Genomic DNA, 26,151 nt, shown 5'->3' with positions numbered 1-26,151 from the left:
GGAGGGAGGAGCTGTGGGGGAGGAGCTGTGGGGGAGGAGCTGTGGAGGGAGGAGCTGTGGAGGGAGGAGCTGTGGGGGAGGAGCTGTGGAGGGAGGAGCTGTGGGGGAGGAGCTGTGGAGGGAGGAGCTGTGGGGGAGGAGCTGTGGGGGAGGAGCTGTGGAGGGAGGAGCACCCATAAAATGAATATTTGGTCATTTTTTTACTTACACTCATGCTGTTCCTGTCACATTTTGATTGTTTCTTCTTCTTTTGTGGATTTATTGGTGGGTTGCAAACCAACTGGAAAGTTGCATACCGCCACCTACTGTGCTGGAGTGTGACGAAGATGTAACACAAGGAAGAAATCCTTTTTTTCAGGTAACTATTTCTCAAGGACCTCATTTAAGCTGAACTTGTTCTACCAGATTCTAATCCTGTCTTTAAAATATTGTATTAGGTGAATTCTGTAATACCCAAGGCTTGCATCTCTCTTATAAGATCAATTATTTTTGTTTCTATTTCCTGACATAAAACAGAACTGTGTTTGACAATGATATGTTGCATTAATTTAGTGAGACTTATTCTTAATCTTGTAAATACAATAAATGCCATCCTTACAGTGATGTGAATAAGGTAGGACACCCATACTAAAGTTGCCTAAAAAGAAACTTCTTTTAAAAAAATCATCTTTTGGAAATTGATCTTAATGCCTTAATTGGAAAAATGAGGAAAAATCCAACCTTTAAGGACACCAATTTTCTTTGTGTATGAATAATGTATCATAAATAAATAAATGTTCTTCCTTAAAATACAGGGTGCATAAGTCAGGACACCCATATGTTAAATTCCCATAGAGGCAGGCAGATTTTTATTTTTAAAGGCCAGTTATTTCATGGATCCAGGATAATATGCATCCTGATAAAGTTCCCTTGGCCTTTGGAATTAAAATATCCCCACATCATCACATCCCATGCACCATGATTGACATGGGGTACTTTCCATAAGATCATCTTTCAATGCAAATCAAACCAGCTATTAGGCTAACTGAAATAAAACCATGCCAATCTCTAGATGAAGGGAATGTGATACAAATAAACTGACTTCTGAACGGGCGCACTGTGCCGTAATGAAAGACAGGGCCTCATTTTGTAAAACTGTGATGTTTTTTCGGAGCCATCGGGGGCAAAACCTAAGCCGTGTTAAAAGCCTTGACTACTGTATCAGCTCCATTTGGCTTGTGATCATCTCTGCCGATACTGGAGCATAACAGACAGTGTGCAACTCAGATGAAAGTGTCAGGATTTCAAACGGTAGCTTTCATAGAGAATAATCACTCTTAATGTTTTGCATGGTGCTGTGGGTATAAACCAAGAAATGATAAACATCACACCAATTATTTAAGGTGATATCTATGACATCAATTGGCATTTTATGGGAAGATGAAAGCAACATAAGATAAGAATGTTCCATTACAATCAGTAAAAAATTGTATGAGTTGTGCGAGAGAAATTGAAACGGCATGCATAATGCAAGTAGGAAGATGAGGGGGAAATCCTATACTAAATAAATTCAGAAACAACAAAGCTTTGATTTTTGCCTGTTCTGTGTCACATAAAGTGCCATAAGAACAATGAAAACCAAACAAAACAAGAAGTGTTATCTTGTGCATGCCACTCAGGTCATGTCATTTTTTATTGCAAAATAAATATTGGATTATTGCTGTTTTTATTTCATTGTATGAATTTGTGTAAATGCATGTGTTTAATTTAACTTATTAAATTTTATGTAACAGAATTAAAAAAAGTGCAAAATAGCTGTATATAGTACTTACATGGCAGTCAAAAGAGTGGAATAATTAAGAATTTTTAAATGTATTTGATACAAGTCTCTTATTGGTTCTTCAAGACCAATTCTTCTTCACAGTTCTTCAAGGCTGTATTTATTTGATGAAAAATACAGTAACAACTATAATATTGTGAAACATCATTACAATTTCAAATAACTGTTTTCTATTTTAATATATTTTAAAGCTTAATTTATTCCTGTCGTCAAAGCTGAATTTTCAGCATCATTACTCCAGTCTTCAGTGTCACATGATCCTTCAGAAATTATAGATGCATTATTAAATATATTATTTAAGATATTTTATATTTATATATTCTACACTGTTAAACAGTCTGTAAAATTAGGGCACAATGCACTTTATAAATATGAAGGAATTTTCCGTATTGATTTTTTTTTTTTTACAGGTGTTTTACCTGTTGTTTGAATCACGCATGTCATTAAGGGTTAACGGAAATTTCTGTAAAATGACTGGATAATGTCCTTTTATTTTTTAGTAGCAAGAACATTTATGAGTCTCAGTTACTATAACTTGCTACATTTAGTACTGAACAAAATTTTCTTTTCTTTTTTTTAGCTTGACTGTTGCCTAAAGTCTTTTATCAGTCAATTGTAGTTTGACGAATATGAGTTTGAAAGCAGCTTCCCCATCACGTCTGTACATGAGTTTCATCAGTCGGGCAGATAGTCGAAGTTTTATCTGAGTTTCACCAAGGTCTTAAGCCGAACGTTTCTCCTCATACATCACTCTCACATTTAAAAGGATTCACTGTGGCATGGCGGTCATGTTTTCGCAGAGATACAGGCTCTTGAATTAGTCTCTGTCTTCTCATGAGATGGAGGAGGATAACCAGGTCATTCTGGAAATACTGACAAACACCCCTGGAATTCTGTGATCTCAAACTGTCCCCACCACAAAAGTGTTTCTACACTCTTAAAAATACAGGTTTCAAATAGGGGTTTTCAAAGTGATGCCAGGAGAACCATATTTGGATCCCAAAAGAACCATTCAGTGAACAGCTCTCAAAAGAACCTTTTTTTCTTAGTGAGAAGAACATTTAATAAAATCTGAAGAGCCTCTTTTCCATGAATGAAAAGGTTCCATTGATGTTACAGGTTTTTCATGGATCCATCAAATAACCTTTATTTTTGAGAGTGTAGAGGAAAGAAACTCTTTGTTCGATTCTAACAATGTACTTGTTTGTCCAAACGCCTGAGAAACATGATGATGAAGCAATTTCTGCTGCGCCAGGAACTTCTGTCCGCTCTTCTTCAAAACTAGGTCCTGTGAATAAAGCAGTGGCAAATTGAAATCTAATAGTCAACAGGGACAGGGCTGTTACTCCCTATATAGTACAAAAGATATTTGTTAGCATGCTGCTGTAAAGGGCTTGAGCATCATTACTAGACGGGCTCTCTTCTGTCCTGTCCTCTGCTCACGGCTGCTTTGCACCATTGACGACTCTTTCCCCGAGGAATAAAACTTAATGGGCGAAGAATTCGAGAATCCTCAGAAGTCTCAGGGTGAGAGCCTAAATGTCAAATTGAGCGAGTACAAGCGTCTACGATTGAAGGTGATCAAACTGACAGCACAAAGCCAGAGGTTTTGATGGATGCACACGCTATAATGAAGTGTAATAGATGAAACGCTGTATTGAATGTGGAGGAATACATAACCATTCATCACCGACATGTCGTTTGTGCTTTTATCTTTAGCGGAGCGTACTTCTTGTTCAGGATTGGTTTATTTAAACTTGCTGCATTCATTTGCTATGGATTTTTTTATTCCGTTGTTTCTTAATGGAATGACTGAATGCATGAAAATGAATATTTAAAATGGACTGGATGTGACAGAAGGATGCGATCTAGTGTTACAAACAGCGTAACACAGTCCTTTAACTTCTGTTACATCATTGCTAACATTCAATTGGCATGATTCATCATCAGATTCATTGTTTTAATATGGAAAAACTATTTTTATAGCCCTATAATCTACACATTGAACGCATATGATCATAGCTATGCAAGCTCAATTGCTTGTGTCATTGCATCCTGAAATGAGTCAGGACTCATTCACACAATTTGTAACGCAACAATTACACGTTGCAGTAATGTAGCATGCGTTTCTGTCTTCTTCTACTATCAGTTTTCTCTTTCAGGTCAAATATTGTCATACCGGAGAGATAGCTTGAAGAGAATCTTGCAGAGGAACTGTATAGCTACTTGAAACACTACAATTGCACAAACATTTTAAGAAAATATTATTGTGCACTGCCACAGTAACAAAATAATGGACTTTCAAAGGGATATTTGCACAATTACATTTAGTTGAACTTCCTATGGCTTCTTAAAAACATGGTGCTCATGGAGTCAGACGCTGCAAAAACACATAAACAGCCCCCATGTCTTTATACTCTACGTGTATAAGAGCATGTTATGCATAATACTAGATCAACGTCCTCAAAATAGAGGAAATAAGAGACGGACAGGCATATTAAAAAAAAACAAATTTACGCTTTATAACTGTTGAATAGACAAAATGAAATATATCGACCTCATTGCTAAGATACAGGAAAACACAGTCAAATGCTTAAAATAATCATCACAATCTTGGCATCAGAACTGAAACGGGTCATTCCGCTCTACAGACGCAAATATTGCATTGAAGGGGTCGGGAGAATGTAAAATGTAAAAGTATATACTAGTTATCTTCTTTTTTTCTCACATAAATACTGGTATAAAAACATTTGGTTGGAAAATCACTGTAATCATTATTAGAGGACAGGTGTTTGACGCACCGTGCCACTTGACAGATGCTTCGAACATATGTTGCAATTATGTAAAATCGCTAAGGAAAGTAAAATTTTTTTAAACCAATGTTCTTTTCAAACAGCAGGCTAATATTCAAAGACAGCTTTCTTCTCTTTCTTTTCCATTCGCACTTTCAGTTCATGGACTCGCGCTAACACACAAACGCATGCACGCACACGCACGCACGCACGCACGCACGCACGCACGCACGCACGCACGCACGCACGCACACACACACACACACACACACACACACACACACACACACACACTTCCTCCTGGATTAAAGATAAGGCTCCTCTTCTAGGTAACAAGATTGTGTTTCTGTAGAAGCAAAGACATCCTTGATTTAATTTACATATGTACAAGACAAGTAGTCCAGTCTGGGAAGAGCTTCCTCTCACTTTATAGCGTCTCTAGGTCCCTCCAATGGTCTTTATTTGTACAGTTCCAGCTGGAATGTGAGTTGTGGCAAAACGGAAAGAAAAGGAATCCATTTTCCATGTCATTTAATGGATCGTCCAGGCCTCTGCGAAATACGGCACAATGTCCAAAGGCGGTGTACATGGAACAAAGGGGCAAGATGATGATGGTTAACAGTTTATGGTACTAACGTAGTACACTGTAGCATACATCCACTTTCTTAATGGTTACGAACAGGATGCGACCAATAGGCTTCAACAACAGTGGGTCATTCCTGCTATGCTGGACATTTTCATGTCCCCAAAAACAAGTTGTTTTAATTGTTAATTTCCATGTGTTCTCGATTTCCATTCTGTTAATCTGTAAAAATGCTTTTTACCAAAAAAAGGCAAAAAAAGTTCTTTAATGACATCACCCTCCAGGAAGTGACATTGTTTTGTAGGGAAACAACATCCTGCTTGATAAACTTTTAAAAGACAAATTTGAAAAGTATCATCGTCATGTAAACTTTCTTGCCATGGTAAAAATAAGTTTAGGTGAGGACATTTTCATGTCCCCTAAAACAAGTTTTTTTACTAGTTAATTGTCCCGTTTCCTCGACTTTCCATTCTGCTAGTTATTTGTAGAATGCTTTTTACGAACCAAAAAAAGTTGCTTAATGACATATTTGTAAAATGTCTTGGGATTGTTATATTAATTATGTTATAAGTGCCTGATGTTGACCCGATTGTCTTCAAGACACAAAGCTTCCACAAAGTCAAGGCCTAACAGGAATGACCCTGGTGTTAACATCCTGTAAGTGAAAGGAAACTCAATGTGAATACCTCACAGATTGTGTCAGACATTTTCCACAGCCGGTGTAAAACAGCACTGACAAATGATGTCACAGCTGTCAGTGATTTTCAGAGTAAAGTCAGCATGGCGTGATGGAGTCTTTCATCATAATACCAAAACCATCAAGACTCGTTTAAAAGATTTACAATAGAGAAGCCGTCAAGTGAGGGTCATATTATCATTTACAATTCAAATTCGCCAGCTCACCTTGAGGAATTAAATTTGGGAAATTTTATATAAAGCAATTATCGCTGACTTCATGGGGCAGGAGTCCTTCTATATGGCCTTATTAGAAAGAGATAAAAGAGATTTTTTTTGCTCAGAAATTCCTTTGCTTGATGCGCCTCTGGTTTCTTAAATCCATTTAAGGGACGGTGTTTTACTGTTAATTACTTCGGGTAACATTTAGTTACCAATGTTTCAAAGTATGCATGCTCTTGAGTCAATAAAGGCCTTGATGTTTATTTCTCGCTTGAGACGTTTCGCATGATGCTTTTGAAACATTTAGAGGGCCGAGCTCACAAAAAGCTTAAAGCGTCAGGATAAAATGCTCCCCCACCCCCCTAAAAAAACATCCTGTTAGATTATTCCAAACACATCGATCGTACAGTACAATGATGATCCTTGCGAATGACAAACCAAGAGTGTGTTTTAACCCACTTCCCGACAAAGACAGAGTCGATCCTGTCCTCTCCTGAGAGTCTGTAGTCTATCACACTGGCCCATATATCTCTACATCAGTCTCGTGGCGGGTTCATGTTGAGAGCGTAGGCCCTCCGGGGACATCCAGGCGACAGGGACGAGTCCATCTCCGGCTCACTGCGGGAGGGTGCGGATGTCTGACAGAGGGGCTGCAGGCACGGAAGGAAGGAGGCCAGCGGACGGGACGGCGCAGCGTTCTCGTGCCCCCAGCCCCTCCAGGGCCTGGGACGGGGGCTCAAAGCCCCTGTTCATGTGCAGGGGCTGGTGAGCCTGGCAGTAGTCCACGATGGGCTGCTCATACCTGTAGAACGCCAATGTGCCCATCTGTTGAGGGGCCTGAGAGACAGAAAAGACAAAGAGGAACATGGTTAGAATTAATGCTGTGTTTCATAGAGAGATCTGCTCTAGGACCAAGGATGCCGGCTGTATCTCGTATATGGTGTTGCAAAAATTACTATTAATTTAATCAGGCATTCAATTTCAATCATTATAGATTTCATGAAATTTAATTGATTAAAAAGAAAAAAATATATATATGTATGCATTTATATATATTTACACATACATACAATTAGGAAAAAATATTTTTATCCAATAAAATCATTGTAATTTTCATGAGTAATTTGTTTTATAAATCTAAAAACATGACATTAAGAAAATTAATAAATATATATGTAATATATATATTATATTTATTATTTATGTGTATGTATATAAGAATTAGTATTGTACACATAAATAATAAATATAATATTACATTTGGATCCTGGCTGTTTTGTGTCGTATTCATGTAAAAACACTTTTATATCTTGAAAGAATGTAAATAGAAAGGGAAAAATATAGGATATGGATCTGTGCCTTAGTGTAAATGCAGCCTTAAATTGTGGCAGTGTCCAACCGAGTGCAGCGTGCACAGATAAAACCTATCTAAAGTGTGTGAAATGTATTTTCAGTGGACTGCAAATGAGTTCCCCTCTCTCGTAAGAGGCCCATGAGCTCTGCAATCAACCCCATAAATACATTCTCCATTTGCAGCAACAGGCCAATCAAAAGTTTAACACACAGCAAATGGAATGAGATTGGCAAGCCGGCCACCCTCTCACTCACCACAACGGTGCCAATACAATGAAACATTCGCAAATAAAAGGAAATGCATCTGACAGGTGGAGAATGCTAATAATATAATTATTTACGGCATAAAGATCAGAAGATCACACTGAAAGTGAAAAGAGTGTGGGGTCGTTTCAGTAATTAACAACACATTCAGATTCAGATTTTTCCCTCCAACAACCTTCACAAAAGAAAACCTAATTACTCCTTTGAGTCTAATTTGGTAGTAATTAGTACCTTTGGAATGCAAAATGTGATAACATCGTTTAGAGTTCATCATTAGGGTAACCAGGGCTCATAAATGAACCTTTTTATCCCTTGTGCAAGAGGTATTGTAACATGTCAAACATGCTTTTAATCCGATGACTGTGATGCTGCAATAGAAACACTGAATGGAAATCAAATTCTACAGTGCAGAAGTAAAAATGTACACTCATTACCTTAAAGGGACAGTGCATCCTTAATGAAGATTTGTGGAAAACAGAAGAATTGTTTTGCAAAACAGAAATGCACCTTAACCTGTCCATATGACTTGTGTGGTTTATTCAAAATCATATATAGTAGGCTTGATAGACAGACAGACAGATAGACAGAACGATAAATAGATAGATGAATAGATAGATATAAAGATAGATAGATAGAACAAATTAATGCTATATGTTACCAAGTGAAGCAAAACCTTTTAAAGTGTACTGTACATTATATAAAATTTCCTGCTGATGATTTGTAAACCTTTTCCATTCTTCCCTGAGTATGTGTGTGTGTGTGTGTTGTTGCTGGGAAATGAGGATAGCTGGCCGTACTGACATTTAAAGCACAGAAAACATGGCACAGACAGGGTTTAGCACACAGATGCACACATCTTCATAAGCAGCATCTGAACATGGCATCGGTTGGCCGGCCGCTCTGTAGACCTGATTTATATGCAGTCCCGGGCTCTAGATAGAAAGCACTTACATACCACTGCTTTTATTCTCTTAAATGGAGGGCTTGACTCCATTAAGTGGAGACCACTTATTACATTACAGCCATTTTGCTGATACCGCGCGTTTGGCTTCCGCCATCCCAACCTCTGCCTCACTGCTGCTTTGAATTGTATATAATTATGTGCTAATTAAGTAATATTAGCTCCTGACTGTTTTAAAGGAAGCAGACCCCAGTAATAATGCGTGAGATAAGCAGGTAAGTTTGCGTACAACAAACTGCACAGGTTAATGCTTAGCTTCTTAGCTTATTAAAGGAACGTTCTGAAAGAAAATAGCTGGTGATGAAGACACTAATGATAAATGCAGCTTGCAACGTAATGATTGGTGCGAAACATCCTAATGGCGACGCCACTAATGTGGACAGGGAGTGATATAATGGTATTGTCAATTACACTTTTTAATTGCATCACAAGAACAAGTTCCTCTGAGCGATTAAGAAAGATAGATGAGCATTGTTTGATAGCTAAGAGAACTGAAACGCAATCTGTTACGATTGATTAGCAGCGCATTCACCATCTGTAAACTCTCTAAACCGATTGCGTTAAACTCGCGGACGCTAACGCCATGCAAACAGAGAGAAGAGACGAATTGTCCAGAGATCATGGTGCTTGTTCCATCAGTCCACAATTGGATTGTGCTGCATTACCCAACAGAAGACAGATCGATTTACAACGAATGCTTGTCAGATTAAATACGGCCCCTCCCTCTCAGTCGCAATGACAGCGACTGAGATATGTTTATGAAAATCACTTTAGGAAGTGGACAAAGGACTGTGTGTGTCCGTAATGGCACTCCATTTGTGCGTTTGTTTCCGTTTCCCAACCTGCTTCATACAGCACATTATGGCATGTACACGGGCACCAAAAAGTGTTAAAAAAGACCAAAAAGACACTTAAAATAAATGTCAGTGCATTAGTGTGAGCCTGGGAAGACAGACATTGTGGATGCGTTGTCAGTTCATTTTTAAATAAATCATATTTGCATAAAATATTAAAATGTGGGCATAAAGTGCCTACGGAATATGGTGCTCCAGTGGAAGGGCATGTGGTGTCCGTGTGGTTCAGCTTCCCTCTAGCATGAGCACACTTATCGAGAAAACATTTCACATAAAGATATTTAAGTTTTAAAATATATAAGTATTTTAATTTTTAAAGTATTTGTATATAAAGCCACCCTTATGGGCATCTGTGTCTGAAAACGTTTTGATCAAGGATTCAGTCTCTCTAAATGTCTCTTCAGTCTCTCTTCTTTCCCAGAGCCTACTTTGCTCTGATTGGTCAGATGGCCCTGTCTGTTGTGATTGGTCTACTCTGCTCTGATTGGTCAGATGGCCCTGTCTGTTGTGATTGGTCTACTCTGCTCTTATTGGTCAGATGGCCCTGTCTGTTGTGATTGGTCTACTCTGCTCTGATTGGTCAGATGACCCTGTCTGTTGTGATTGGTCTACTCTGCTCTGATTGGTCAGATGGCCCTGTTTGTTGTGATTGGTCTACTCTGCTCTGACTGGCCAGATGGCCCTGTCTGTTGTGATTGGTCAGATGGCCCTGTCTGTTGTGATTGGTCTACTCTGCTCTGATTGGTCAGATGGCTCAGTCTGTTGTGATTGGTTTACTCTGCTCGGATTGGTCAGATGGCCCAGTCTGTTGTGATTGGTCTACTCTGCTCTGATTGGTCAGAGGACCCTGTCTGTTGTGATTGGTCTACTCTGCTCTGATTGGTCAGATGGCCCTGTCTGTTGTGATTGGTCTACTCTGCTCGGATTGGTCAGATGGCCCTGTCTGTTGTGATTGGTCTACTCTGCTCGGATTGGTCAGATGGCCCAGTCTGTTGTGATTGGTCTACTCTGCTCGGGTTGGTCAGATGACCCTGTCTGTTGTGATTGGTCTACTCTGCTCGGGTTGGTCAGATGGCCCAGTCTGTTGTGATTGGTCTACTCTGCTCGGGTTGGTCAGATGACCCTGTCTGTTGTGATTGGTCTACTCTGCTCGGATTGGTCAGATGGCCCAGTTTGTTGTGATTGGTCTACTCTGCTCGGATTGGTCGACCACTTACAGCACATGCCGGAAAGGAAACAGACATTACAAAAACTGAATTTCAACTACAGAGGTTTCCTCCACACTTGATACACAGGGATACGAAGAGTAACGATGGCATCAGTTTTAGCGTATCAATTTGAGCACGAGTCCTCATGCTTTGGAAGTGCATGCAAAATGGATTTGCTTTGGTAGCGCAGAAAACAGCATCTTCTCGACATGTCGACAACCCTAACCAAACTCTCAACTACAGTGTTTGAGGGCAGGTCAAAGAAGACGTTGTCCGTAATGAAGACCATAGGCTAGTTTTCTGCTAATTAAATATACAAATCTAAAGGTTTGTCCAGGAAGTAAGACTGGAAATAGCTCCGAATCGATTCTTTCTTTTGGAAGACGATAACTTCATTTATCTGCACTTTGCAGAACTTTTAGATTCACAAACAGCTATATTGAACATACAAAATGGTAATATCTGAATAAGGGCACTTTAAAACAGCTTGTGTTTTGGTGATTTTTAGTGGATTTATGAAGACAGTTCCTCAAGAGGAACCACAGGTGTAGAAAAATCACATTTACTATCAAAATGTTTCACTAACCTCAAACAAACACAAGTCACACAATACTTCATTTTTGTTTTAATAGTTCATCTAATATTTTCATTATTTAAAAAACCCTAAAAACACCTGCATAGTTGTGGGCAGGTGTGTAAGGCCACAGGGAATTCAATGAAAATGCAAATTCAACCGCACTTTATTAAATTTATAACAAAATGACTTATATTTACTTTAATCTTTTTATAATGTATATATAAGCATCTTTGTTTGATGTTTTGTCTATTTTTTTCCATATAATGCAACAACATTCATATGTTTTTAAGTGGGACTTGTGTGTTCAAATACCTTTCGTGGCCACAGTAAACCCTAAATGAAGAAAACAATTATGCAAATTTGCTTAGTTGGGGGTCCACATTAAAGGCCTGGAGAATGACTTCAAGGCTCAGTTTGCCTAATTACATAGCTGGAAATAAAGAAGTGAAAATGTTGCCTTAGAAGCATTTAAATGAGCGTATGGCTCTTTTGTGTTGAACAAATTGCCACGTTTTGCACGTTTACAATCGCATTGAGAGAGGACGGGTCTATTTCAAGTGCATATAATCTCTTGTTAATTTCCTTGTTTTGCATGTCCTTTTACACGCTTCAACTGCATCTGCATTCTCGCTATTTAACAAAAGTGTTTTTTAGCATTGTCCCAAGGGCTTTGGCGTGCCTTTTGAAAGTTGCCCTCTTCATAGGCATCTAAATCACATCGCATTGTTTACATAGGTGCAGATTTGTAAGATCCACAAGGTTGGATTAATCTTCATGCAGCGTAGTCTTCATTGCACAGCTGCGTTTCACCGCATTCATCTGGGAACAAGGACTTAGAGTTAGCGATCGACCTTTGCTGGATTCAAACCCCATTTGTACAGCCTTGTCAATCCTATTTCTCTGTTTAATGGACTGCTGGAGCGATCACTCAGTTTGCAACTATGCAATCAATTATCCATAAATGCAAATGGGATTAATATTTAACTGTTCCCTTTCCTTTTTATACCAACGTACAACGAGTGCAAAGGGGACATAGGGGACAACTCCTAACAAAAAAAGATGCATTTGCATAAAACAACATTTCTGATTCCCAATGAAGTGTTTGACTATGGTGTTGTTTCCTTCACAAAAACCCTTCCACCCCGTTTCTTTTGAAAACAGGATTAAAGATGCTTGGGAGTGATGAATATTTTAAAAATAAAAGGCTTTTTGGCTTCGCACGCCTGTTGTCCATATCGGTTTAATCTCAAATATTGGGAGCTTTTGCTTTTGGCTGCTGCGGTCAGAGCTTTTAAAGACGTGACTCATAGCGGGTTGCGTCTGGGCTCTTGCCAGCGTTCTGTGTTAAGAGCTAAGTGCAGTTGATGCACAGGATTGAGTCTTAGAAACTCCTCTTCTACACAATACAGAGCTTTGGAGTGCATATCCACTACACTTCCGATTGAGAGGTGAACACACAACAAATATTGGCTATGTTTGGATGAATCCTTATGCTTACTACTAGAAGTGGGCGATATGACCATAATCTCATGGCAAAATATATTTTTTCCTGAAAAAAGTTATTTATATAATAGCAGGAATGTTATTGTTAAAGGGTTAGTTCACCCAAAAACTACAATTCTGCAATTAATCAGTGGCGTCATACCCATTCAAAGTGAGGGGGCACGTGCCCTCTCAGATTTTTCCTCCCTGATAATTTTTTTGTCACAACTTTATTCCTATTATGCTCCATAATTACCAGAGCCTATAATGACTCAAATGTATTCTCAGGGATGTGATTTTTCCGGATTAATTGGATTAAAATACATAAATTGGTTATGTCTAAACTGAAAGCAAACCGAGAAAATTGAGAGAAATCTGCTTGTCAAATGCGTGTAGATTACACACGTCGCGTACAGGTCTTAAAGAGACAGTAGTCCTAATAATAAACATGCAGCCGCTTGTCCTTAAAGGGATAGTTCACCCAAAAATAAAAATTCTGTCATTATTTATTTACTGTAATGTTGTTCCAAACCTATTTTAATTTATTTCTTGTGCTGAACACAAAAGAAGATATTTTGAAGAATGTGAGTAACCAGACAGTTTCTGGTCCCCATTGACTTCCATAGCGAAAAATATACTATGGAAATCACTGGGGTACATCAACTGTTTGGTTACCCACATTCTTCCAAATAACTTCAACAGAAGAAAGAAACTTATTCAGGTTTAAAACAACTTGAGAGAGTAAATGATGACAATTAAAGTTTTTGGGAGAACTATCTATTTAATGTTAATAAAACAACAAAATCGGTATATTTTCCTGCTTTTTTGTCCTTAGCCAATCACATGCCTGATTCTTCTGGATGTGTAATAAATCGGTCAACATCAGCCCGCCCCTTTTTCCTAATATGGTGTCTGTGTATATCAAATCAGCGCTCTAGAATCTTTGCTGTGTATGTTCAAACAACTCACTCGTCTCGCACGTTGAGCTGGCAATGTTTTACAGATGGTCTTGAAGTGGTAAGTGGGCAAAGCAACAAATCGGCATTGAATTAGTTATCGGATGATATTAAAAGGTAGTGGGATTATTTGTGGTTGACCTGGAAATTTGAACTTGATCAAAAAGTTATCGATTTGATATTAGCTGTGAATTCAGAGCATTAACTCAAGTTGTGTTAGTGTAACGTTATCGATAGCTAGCCTAGTCTAACCTTCAGAAAACAATTACCTCAGATTGTGCCCCCCGAGAATTTTGGCTTGCATGACGCCCCTGCAATTAATTACTCACTTTCATGTTGTTCCAAACCTGCAAGACTTTCGTTCATCTTGGAAACACAAATAAAGGTCTTTTTGATTAAATCTGAAAGCTTTCTGTCCCTTCAACACTTTGACATTTCAAACAGTTAATAAAGAGATCGTAAAACGACTCCATATGAAATTAGCAGTTTAGTCTAATTTCTGAAGAGACATGATCGCTGTATGAACAGATGAACTGATTGAATTTAGGCTTTTATTCACATATAAACATTGATCAGCGAACATAAAGAAAAGCTTAAAGAGGCGCTATGCAGTTTTGGCAATTTCTTCGCTGTACTCTCGCTTTTTGTTCACAGGTTTCTATAGAGCTCCCCCTACAGCTTCGAAATAGATATTTGACAACACTGTCGTAAAAAGTCGTCGGTGACTCTCCCCCTTCCCATCTTGTCCTTCTGGTCATGTGCATATGTTTTCGAAGAAGCCAGCTCAGCCATGACGATAGTGTGAAAAACTCCATCCCTACCTTGTTCTTATTCACAACTTTCCTGCGAGTCTTATTGGGCGTCGCCATGACACACGATACTTCCTGTTGCCGGTATATAAGTTCCGGTTTAGCCTTAGCAGGGAGACAGACGACAGCAATGAAGCTAGCAAACAAGGGACACTACTCGCGGCACAAACAAAAGGAGGAAAACTGATTACTTATAAATATTAAATGTGACAGACTACGCAATGGCTCCTTGTGGCTCAACGTGTGCCGTTGTCGGGTGCACAAACAACACGCGAAAACTGAAGGACTTTATGAACGGGATCTGTTTCCAACATAAACGGACCCGCTTGACCTGTTGCCCAGCACCCTACGCACTCCATTCAATGCCGAAGGCTACTGCATAAATTCAATATTTCGAACACAGACATTGTCCTGCACTTTACTTAGAATAAAAACTGCAGTTAAGCTGTTTTTGTAAGGGGTATTCTTTATTGTTTTCAATAATTTACAGATTTAATGTGTAGCAAGATCGCTCTAACAGCCTATACCTACCTTCCAAATGACAGCTGCTGCATGGCTACAAGATTTTCCTAGCCCTGCAATGCATGAACAGCCGACTGTTTCGATTATACCAATCGGCCTCGTCATTATCCAAGCAAGTTGTTTGGGCTTGTTGATGCTCTGACTCGGCTCGACCTCAGCCTTAAGGAAGATGAACTCGTCGTATTTTGTACACAGTATTTTTCCAATTTTGTTGCTGTGTAGATAGTTGTAAGCCTCTGTGCTCTTATAATTTCGTAGTGTCTCACCATCAACACCCTCACTAAGCACGAAATAGTTAACGATATCCACATAGCTAACGTCTGGCCACAATTTCATATCGTCTACCCATTCCGTTAAGGTAGACGGATGGGGCACTTTAACTGTTCTATCGCCAGTTCTCGTAAGATAGTCAGGTCCATGGGACCATCTGTGAGATGTGCTCATTTTGCCAGCGGCGTTGTTGTAAGAGTATAGCACTTCTACTCCTAAATACTAATAGCTTTTAGCTGATAGCAGCAGCTACAGGCTAATGTAAACAGGAAGTTTGATACCGGCTTGTTCTAAGCATTCTACGTTACCATAGCGATTCATGGAAAGGTCAAAGTTCGGGAAAGTTGTGGATAGCTAGCCGGAACCTGGATGGGGGCGTGTATGTGTGCAGTGCCGTAAAGCAATTCGTTATATCGCGAGACCTGATACCTGATATATACTTCCTGATGCTGATGCCGGGCTCACAGGGGCTAGGGGGACGACCATTCAACCCGAAAAAATTCATATAACCGTTCCAATGACTCCTAAGCTGTTCAGTTAAGGTAAATTAAGCTAAAAAAACCTGCATAGTTCCCCTTTAACCGAACCTGCTTGATGCGTGAGAATGAACCTCAGTGGTTCTTGCTGAAGCTCAAATGTGCCGCGTAACACGAGAATGAACCTCATTGGTTCTTGCACGTCAAGTGAACATGCTTGAGCTTCCATTTACCACAACTGATGTGTGAGTTGATTAATATTTATATGTGAATGAAAGCCTAAATTCAATCTGTTTATCATATAAAGCAATCAAGTCTCTTCAGGAAATTTGGACAAATCGCGTAATTCATATGGACTCGTTTTATGATCTCTTTATGAATTTTTTGAGGCGTCAAAGTGGTAGTTGAGTAGCTGACAAATGGAAATCAAAAAGATCTTCATTTGTGTTCTGAAGATAAATGAAAGTCTTACGGGTTTGAGTACGAGGGTGAATAATTAATAACATAATTTTCATTTTTGGGTGAACTATCCCTTTAACTAAAATTGAAACTGAAACCATAAACATTTTCATTACTTGAAATAAAATAAAATTGTGAACATTTATAAATATACATTCGGTAATTAACTTTTCTTGCGTCATTATGCAAACACATGAGGAGAGTTCATCGAAACGATGTTGAACATTTTGCACGTAAGCGTTCTGATAAAGACTTCACTCTTTCTTCACAAAAAGAGTGTATACTTTTTGTAGGTGAATTGGGATGAAGGATCAAACTTATTTTAGTTGCCATGGCAATATTTCTCATTTTCGTTACATTTAAGTAGTAAAATATCTGAAACTAAACAAAATTTTATTAAAAACTAAACCTTTATAAAAACTAGACATATTTCACCATAAATGAGGTAAATGTTTGTACAATCTGAATCAGGGTAATTATAATTAACTAAAACATTAATTTGAAATAAAGTTGAAATAAAATAAATTATAAAGATTAGTTAAAAAGATTATGAATGAAGATTACTAAATGAAAATTGGAAATGTTGCCTTGGCAATCAAGTTTAAGTTGAATCACTACAATTATTAACTAGAAATAAATAAAAACTAAAATTTACTAAAACTACAACTGAAATAAATATAAATTAAACCTAAATTAAAACCTGTGTTAAAAAAACCACAAAAAATTATACTGACAAACGCACATAGCGAATTTACTACAACTTAAACTAAAATGAACATGAAATCTAAAAATATAAAAATAAAAGCTAATTCAAAATATTTATAAAACTAAAATAAAACTGATCTGAATAGCTTTTTGAGTGTCAGATTAAATCAGTATTACTTTATAAAAATATGTATTCAATAGCATGGTTTCTTTTCTGTAGAATCTGAATATATGGATGTGGAATTAATTTGTTGAAAAAACTAAATTAATTGAATATATGTGAGTCTTTTTGAGCTACTGTGAAAAGAAAAAAAACCCCAGTGGAATGGCATCAATTTCTCATTCACTTTATGTAAGTCACACCTGTTATAATAAAATAACTGTGTGAATGTAGCCATAGTCATTTTTTCCACTAACAAAAGGTTTTCCAAATAAAGTAATGCATAGTTTGTGTCACATCTATTGAAATTCAAACCCACTCACATGAAGAACAGCTTATTCTGTATGAAGGTGATTCCCACCTCCATATTGAAATCACATGACCAGCTGGAAATAGCACATGTTGGAAATATCAGGCACTTTTAAGAAAGAATAAACTCATAGTGGGTGACTATTATGCCTATGAATCTGGTATTTCCATTTTCAAACACCAATAACTGAATGATTTTGCTTTTGTGTAAAGCCACACACACACACAGAGGAAGTCAAAAAGGCACATTCATGATTGCCCAGCAGATTTTTTATAATAGTGAGGCATTTTTGAATGGTTTAATTGCGTTTTCTTGGAAAATGTCTCCTAAAAAATAATTGATTCATTCAAAGATTTTCAGTAATTACCTTCTCTCTCTGACGCTGCCATGTTTAACTTTTCAGCATTGTAGATGTGTGCGTACAGTGTGCTAAAATATCATGCCAACTCTCTAATTATCTTACTTTGACTGATCACTCAGTAAAATAACAAGCATTCCCATTAGCAAACACCACTAAAATTATTAGTATAGATATTGCAAAGAAAGATTTGTAGTAGAAAGAACGAGTATTTATTATGGAAATAATATACTTTAAAGGTGCACAATTTTTTTTTTTTTTCAAAATTAACTACATTTAAATAATGAGTCAATACATCATCAATCCTTCTTCCAAAACGTGGTTTTGTCTTACCATGATTCACTATGGATAGCTATTATAAGTGTTTATATTTTAGACCTGACAGGAGGGTTTTCGTGGGATTTCGCGCACATCCCTCGCCTGTGCGTGTCTCGTCATATCTGTAAATAGAGAAAAGTTGATCCAGCTACATTGACACGTTAGCTGTCACAATGAGTGAGAAAGGTTGACAGCCGCTAAATCTCCAACTTCCAGAGAATCACCCATTTAAAAAACGCCGAGCAGAGGAGAGTCTGCTGGAAAAAGAGAAGGAGACAGAGCTCATAATAAAACAAGAATCAACACTGGCTTGGCTTTTCTGAGAGGGTGAGAACCAGGTGATTTGAAATGTAAATGTGACTTGTTTTTATTACTCAACAGGAGAATAAAGAATTTTATTGAACACATAAAATGCCATATGTAGCTGTCTAACAGAGTTTGAGACATAGTAAAGCGTTATCTATTGTGAAGGGCCACTTTGGATTTATTTTCAAGGAAGTATAGTGTCTACTACACTGTAAAAAATGATTTTATGGCAAAGATAATAAAATAGGAAAAATCATTTATCTTTGCTAAGAATAATTTTGTAAAAATGAAACCTTTAGAATATTAAGTAAATCTTAATTATATAGGCCTACTCAATTTTTAATTCTAAAAATTATACATCCGACAGACAAGTAAATTTGACTTCTGACTCTCTGGCATATTTACACGCATTAATTAAGTACTTGAACCAAATTTTTAAAAAATCAAGAAAAATGTACCTTATTGAAGAAAGGAATCTGCGCATGCGCGGAAAGAAGAAAACCCGCGATCATTGAGGGATTTGGATTTCCAATCTCCACTCTATCTGCTCTCAGCTAAGCACCAGTTAAAAGCTGGATTTTTAGATGTAATTTATTCAGTAAATGTAACTACCATCAACCATTGTGTTGTCATCACTTAATTCTATACATTTGAAAAGTTTAATGTTCTAAATGACAAGTTAGCTTTGTTTATTTTTCGATGCGTTAGCCATAGGCCTATTTTTTCCTCAGTTTTAAAATTTACATTTTACACAAGTAAATTACACCTAAAAATCATGAAGATGTTACTTAAAGCATGATCTTTTCATTTCATATTTGTTATTTTTTGTGCAATTTTCTTTATAGATGACAAATATCGGGGCTATACGAATTAACAATAGGCCTAACGGTGTGTTCACACCAAACGCGTATTTAATCATTTGCGCGAGTAGATTACATACAAAGTCAATGCAAAGGAATAGACGCATCATTCGCGCCGGGCGTAGCGAATTGGACGACGCTTTTGCAGTGAACGTCTTCCGCGCAAGTTGAAAAATTTGAACTCGAGCGAATGTTCAAGCGTCTAACTAGACGCGATAGACGCGTATTTGAAGCTCTATTCGCGTTCGGTGTGAACACACCATAAAAGTGAGCAGGTTTTCGTTCCCTCATCGGGCACAATATAATTCATTCCCTCATTAATTTACTAAATCGTGCATACTATCTATTAAATGATCCCTGCTTTTACTAAATGGTGACCACGTTGTAAATAACAATAATTAGTTGCCTTATTTAAATCAAGACGAGTGAAAAATTAGTAACTTAGGCATAAGTTACTCTCAAATTCCTAATTTGTAGCCATGATAAATAAATGTATCTGCATTCTGTGTGCATCAATGTGAAGAAATGGCTAGGAGAGTAAGGTCATGAGGGATGTTTTTAATTTTTTTGATATGATTTGGCATGAGTGAAATGAATCATGTGAATCCAAATTGATTAACTTTTAATTTAAAAGTATTTGCTGTTTACTGATTATTGTTTATTTTTTCTCTTTTCTTAATTTCAGGATATTTCTCAAATGCATTCAGTCCTTTGTGCCTTTGTTGCTGTAAACCGGTTGAGAGGGACAAAGAGAGAGACCGAACAAGCTGAATTGTGTGCCCAAAGTGATCTTTTCTGTAGATGCTTATTTCTTAATAAATTACTCTAAACTGCACATTGTCACTGTATTATTTTGTCACATTATAAGAGTAACATTTAATTTAAAATAATTACCAGCACTGCATAAAACAAGTAAAATGTATTTAAAATATCAAATGGTTTTACTTAATTGTATATTAATCACATCAGATTTGTAAGTAAAAATTACTCAATATAATTTAACAAGCCAAGTTATATGTACTTTTTCACTTTGTTAATTTTACTCGGCTTAGTTAAGTAGATTTACTTAATTTCCACAAATGTGAAATTTACTTGAAAAATATCAGTGCAAAAGCTTGCCTTATAAAAAATGAGTAAATTCTACTTATTGTTTTTCTCAGTGTAATGGTCAAAGCTACAGTAACGTCTTCAGCTAATAATAAACTGTATACACCTGTAGGATAACCTTTCTCTCTTTTTTTTTGTTATGATAAGGAACCATATTCATCTGCACAGTCAAGCAGAGCCGAAGCACCACCAAAACAATGTTCCTCCACAAAATGCATGCAGTTTTGTTTTTAACAGCTAGAGGGACACATGTTATAGTGTAACTTTAATATTATATTATTTGCACGTATAGTTTTTTTTTTTAGATACATACTTTTACGATTTGAAGTACACTACAAGTGCACATCCAGTATAATTAAGTGCACTTCTTTTCCTCAAGGGAACAGTATGTAATTTTGTCATTCTCAACCCCGCCTGTTCTCGTTTCATTCCCACTGTGGAATATTTGATCTTTCTACGCAGATGTCCATGTTTCTGCTAACGTTCCCTTTCAGATAACGCCAGATTCACCCTGAAAGCACCTTCATTCATTCAGCGCGCTCGTCTCCACAGCGTCAGAAGGCCGTGTCTGAGACATTAGTATGCCACGCTGCATGCTGGGACACGTGATAGCCAGTGATTCTAATGGCAGGCTGTCCAAGTTTCTTTGCTGCGGCAGCGGACAGGCCCTACACACAGCGACCGCACACTGAATGATCCCACAGACTAAAGGACAGGCCAGGAACGCCACAGCACTCCGTTAATATGCAGCGTAGTGGCCGTGGTTGTCACAGGGAGCCCGGCACATGCAAGCTGTCTCGGATTAGTTTCTGCCTTTTTAGCCCGTCCTTTATTACCGACGTCTTTTTCCTTTAGCGTTTCTCTTAATCACTTAGACTTATGTTCGCTGTCTCTCTTTCTATCTTCACCCGGGAAAAGCGTTTCGCTGTGACCCCTGATGCAGCGCAGAGGGACACGATCTGAATGAGCAGTTTGATAAGCAGTCTAAACCTAATAGCTCAGAAACTGGAATTAATTGTGTTGCACAATAACATTAAAGTGTTGATCGCCTGTGGTCTCTCGGGTCCACATGCAAATCTACACACTGTATTTTTCTTTCCCACTACTGACACATGGACAAAACTTTTTTTTATTATTCGTATTAGTAGTAATATTTAATAATTATTCGTTACATTTATATACTGCTTTTCTGGGTACTCAAAGTGCTTTACATATGGAAGGGGGAAATCTCCTCAAACATAGTATTATATTTAGTATTCTTGTTTCCACTAAGAATATGAAATCCTTTAAAAAGATCAATTTTTTTCAGAATACAACTTATTTTTAGAGAATATACCGGTCATGAGTTTGGTATCCTTACAATTTTATTTGTTTACATTTTTTTGATGGCAAAGCTGAATATTCAGCATAATCACTACCATCTTCAGTGTCACATGATGCTTCAGAAATCATTCTAATGTTGTGCTGTTTATGTTTTTGTGGAAACCATGATACAGATTATTAGAATGATTTCTGAAGGTCATGTGACACTGAAGACTGGAGTAATGATGCTGAAAATTCAGCTTTGCATCACAGGAATAGGTTATATTTTCAAATATTTTCAAATAGAAAACATTATTTTTTAATTGTGATCATATTTAACAATATTACTGTTTTTACTGTATTTTTGATCAAAAATGCAGCCACGGTGAACACGAGAAACATTATAAACATTAAAAAAAAAAAAAATATTTCAAACTTTTGAGCAGTAGTGTATCTTAAACCAGAATGATACTGAATTTACATTTATTCTCCCTAATGTTCCAAACCCGTAAGATTCTTTCTTCCATGGAATACAAAAGGAGGATGTACTGGAATCTGTTTTTCATACGATTACAATAAATGAGGACAAAAAAGACTCAAAAGCATCATAATATTATCACAAAAATAGTCCATATGACCATTTGCACTATATTCTAAGTCTTCTGAATCCAAACGATAGCTTTGTGTGGGGAATTTTTGTCAGGATATACTTTCATGGTGCTTTTGCATCCTCTTTAAAGCATGAAAGCCTTTTTCAAAGCAATTAAATTTTATTAACAATGGGGCTAGAAAAACATAAGAAAATGTATCTGAAACCAATACTTATTATATTACACATTTTTTCTTCGCACGCTTTATAGTGAGGTCCCATTAGATAATGTGGGTTAATGTGTAAACTAGCAATGAGCAATATTTATTACAGTAACTATTAACATTCACACATAATATTAGATAACAACAACAACAAAAAAACATAGTCATTGTTAGTTTGTTAGCTCAGGTTCATAATGCTAACAATTACAACTTTTGATTTCAATAATGTATAGTAAATGTTGAAATTAACATGGAACCTTATTGTAAAGTGTTACCAATTTATCTTGTTATAGAGACATTTAGATATCTTTTAGTGGAAAATAATATTTTTTTCCCCCAGCTCAACTCTTGACCTACACTTACCCTGTCTCAAACAGAGCGTAATGTTCTTGTCTTGAGCAAGATAGCATGTGATATCACTATCACCCATGTGCATTTGTTACAGATGAGCAAAAATGAGTGTACGGATACATCAACTCTCCACTGGCCTCATGCTGAATCTGATAGTAGGATTGTACATATGATAGGTGATATATCCATATACCAAAATCAATGTAAAGTTTTTGTATATGTTAATATTAAAATATTTAATAAAATGGACACACAAAAGGTTCTATATAGAATCTTGAAGGCTTCTGTCATGCGCTTATTATAGAACCTTTTAGTTCTATATAGACCCCACTGTTAAAGTTACATGAGAATACAGTAACTTTTATAAGTAATGTGTTACAAAATAGTGTTACTCACTACCTAACTTTTAGGTAGTAGTTAGAAACTAACTTTTCATGGAAAGTAATACATTACGTTACTTTTTGGGTTACTTTCTCTCTCACCCGGGCTGGGTTTTGCTTGTTTTTATTTTGGGTTAAAAAACAAGTTCTATTTTTGAAAAGAATAAGCCTTAGGCTGAAGGAAATTCAAATTCACGCCTGTACAGTAGAGGGATCGTTCTGGTCTGGATCGCAGAAGAATTGGACTCAGGAGAAGAAAGTTCAACCCTTTTACTTCAGCAATAAAAAAAGAATCACAAATATGATGTCATTTTTAGTTATTAGTATGGTTGAATTGGATCATCAAAGGTCAGCAGCAAGTACATTGGTTAATAAAGTGAGATTAAATACATAAAGTTGTGTAAAATGCTACGCACAATATCCACCTTGCTATTTTTCCGAGTGACCATGGCTGTCAAGTTCAAACAAAAAAGCAAAATAGAATTCATATATTAGCTTTGTGTGAAGAATAGACCCATTGAAAGTTTTGACCTCCGCTTAAATTCTCCAGTCGTATGCAAGCAGTGTGAACATGCATTCAAATATCTCATTTTGTGTTCAGCAGAACACAGGAAGTCATACAGGTTTGGAACGGCTCAAGGGTGAAAAGACGATGACAGAAAACCATTGCTTTGAAACGACTGCAGTTGCTGCATCAACGTTCCCACCATGTTTAAATATTCAAGCAGTGAATGAGCAAGTCTGTGAAACTAAACAAAGAAGTGCCCACATTTGCCAAAGCCCCGGAGAGAGCATGTCATGTATACGCAAGGCATGCCAGCAGAATGAAAATGCGGGTTTTTTGTGTTTGTTTGCTTTATTTTTTACTGACATTCTCCGTATTTTGCTCCTTATATTAATCAGGCAGATGGCTCAATATCTCTAAGTGGCGTCTTGTTATTTCCTAAGTAGATAAAGAGAAATATATTCCAATATATCAGAAATCCCAGTAGAATACACAAGAGATTGCAGGCACTTCTGAAAAACATTTTTATTTGTTCTTGCGACATGCATCGCTGTACCTGCAGATTGTTATAAAGTTTATTAGCCAAGATGCAGGAGGCAGTGAGTGGACATTTTGGTATTTTTTGTTGTTTCGTTCCCCCCTCTTCATTTTCGGTTTCTTTTTTGTTGTTCTCCAATGCATTTGTCCTGATAGGAAAATTCATGTCCTTCAGTAAACTGATATTTCTTATATGTTCTGTGCTGTCTGCTTTGGATTTGTCAATATCTATCACCTTATGTTGTGCAACGGCTATTGAAAAGTACTTGGTAATTCAGATAATTTGATGCAAAGTTTGAAGGTTTTTTTTCCTGAAATCATGCTCAACAACATTAGATTTTTTTTTGTGTTGCTTGTGGCACTATATGACATTTTGATTACAATAACCCGGTTTTACAGTACATCTAAAAATATGCTGTTTATTTAGTTGCATTTGCCAATTGTCACTCTTACTATTGGTCATGTTAGAACCACTAAATGTAAGTACTAAACTTTGTATGTAGTACATGATGTCATTAGTCCCACACATTTTGTGCTAAAGACATGCATGATGTCTCAAAATATACGGTTTGTTAAAAAGAGTTGTGCTGTTCTCATATCCATATCTATCATATCCATCATATCCATCCAGACTTATAGAGATATGGAAGCTTGTTTCTGCCACAGAATAAAATGTTTTAAAAGATAATTGCGTCTTTTTATCTCACAATTGCGAGTTTGCATCTCACAATTCTGACTTTATTTCACAGAATTGTAAGAAACAGCATAAACTCGCAATTGCAAGTTATAAAGTCTGATTCTCACAAAAGTTTATATCTCACAATTCTGACTTTATAACTTGCAATTGAGACTTTATATCACGCAATTCTGAGATAAAAAGTTAGAATTGCGAGATATAATCTCACACCAGAGAGAAAAAAACTTGCAAATTAAAAAGTTGCAATTACCTTATTTATATAGTTTATTCTGTGGCAGAAACAAGCTTACATACAGAGACTTTAAGTGCATCACAGAAAATGTAATTAAGAAACGGTAGTATGCTTGTTGTCACATGACATCATTATGTTACATTAAATTTCTCTTAAATAAATTTGAATCACACACACACACACACACACACACACACACACACACACACACACACACACACACACACACACACACACACACACACACACACACACACACACACACACACACACACACACACACACACACACACACACACACACACACACACACACACACACACATGTAGTGTTTCCATATTTTATGGGGACTTTCCATAGACATAATGATTTTTATACTGTACAAACCGTATATTCTATTCCCATACACTAACCCTACCCCTAAACCTACCCATCACAGGAGACTTTCTGCATTTTTACATTTTCAAAAAACATCACTTAGTATGATTTATAAGCTGTTTTCCTCATGGGGACCAAAAAATGTCCCCACACGAACAAGGATTTCAGAAATTGGCGTCCTTATGGGGACATTTTGTCCCCATAATGTAGGGTTTACCAGGCCACACATTACACACACACACACACACACACACACACACACACACACACACACACACACACACACACACACACACACACACACACACACACACACACACACACACACACACACACACACACACACACACACACACACACACACACACACACACACACACACACACACACAATGTGGATTATATGATCAGATTCCGAAAAATAAATATGCCTACTTAATGCACTTCATGTTGTTGATCACAAAGAATGGAATTTATTTTCTTTCTCTTTGTATTTTTATATCAATATGGTATAAGATTAATCAATGTGAAAAACAAGTTTGGTCAAATGT

At 37.0% G+C, this 26,151-nt stretch overlaps 1 protein-coding gene across 2 annotated transcripts in view; it reads right to left on the bottom strand.

Moving 5' to 3' along the window:
• Positions 1 to 4,316: 4,316 nt before the first annotated feature.
• Positions 4,317 to 26,151, bottom strand: part of LOC143732772 (leucine-rich repeat transmembrane neuronal protein 4) — a 125,479-nt gene continuing 103,644 nt past the window's right edge. For both annotated transcript variants that reach the window (XM_077224134.1, XM_077224135.1), the window contains exon 3: positions 4,317 to 6,928. In XM_077224134.1, the coding sequence (XP_077080249.1) occupies positions 6,707 to 6,928 (222 nt within the window). In that variant the 3' untranslated portion in view covers positions 4,317 to 6,706. The remainder of the gene's footprint in view (positions 6,929 to 26,151) is intronic.

Source organism: Siphateles boraxobius, unplaced genomic scaffold (genome assembly GCF_051911475.1).
Source record: "Siphateles boraxobius isolate OS27281-9 unplaced genomic scaffold, OSU_SipBor_1 9, whole genome shotgun sequence".
NCBI lineage: Eukaryota > Metazoa > Chordata > Actinopteri > Cypriniformes > Leuciscidae > Siphateles > Siphateles boraxobius.
This window is presented reverse-complemented; position numbering and strand designations above follow the sequence as displayed.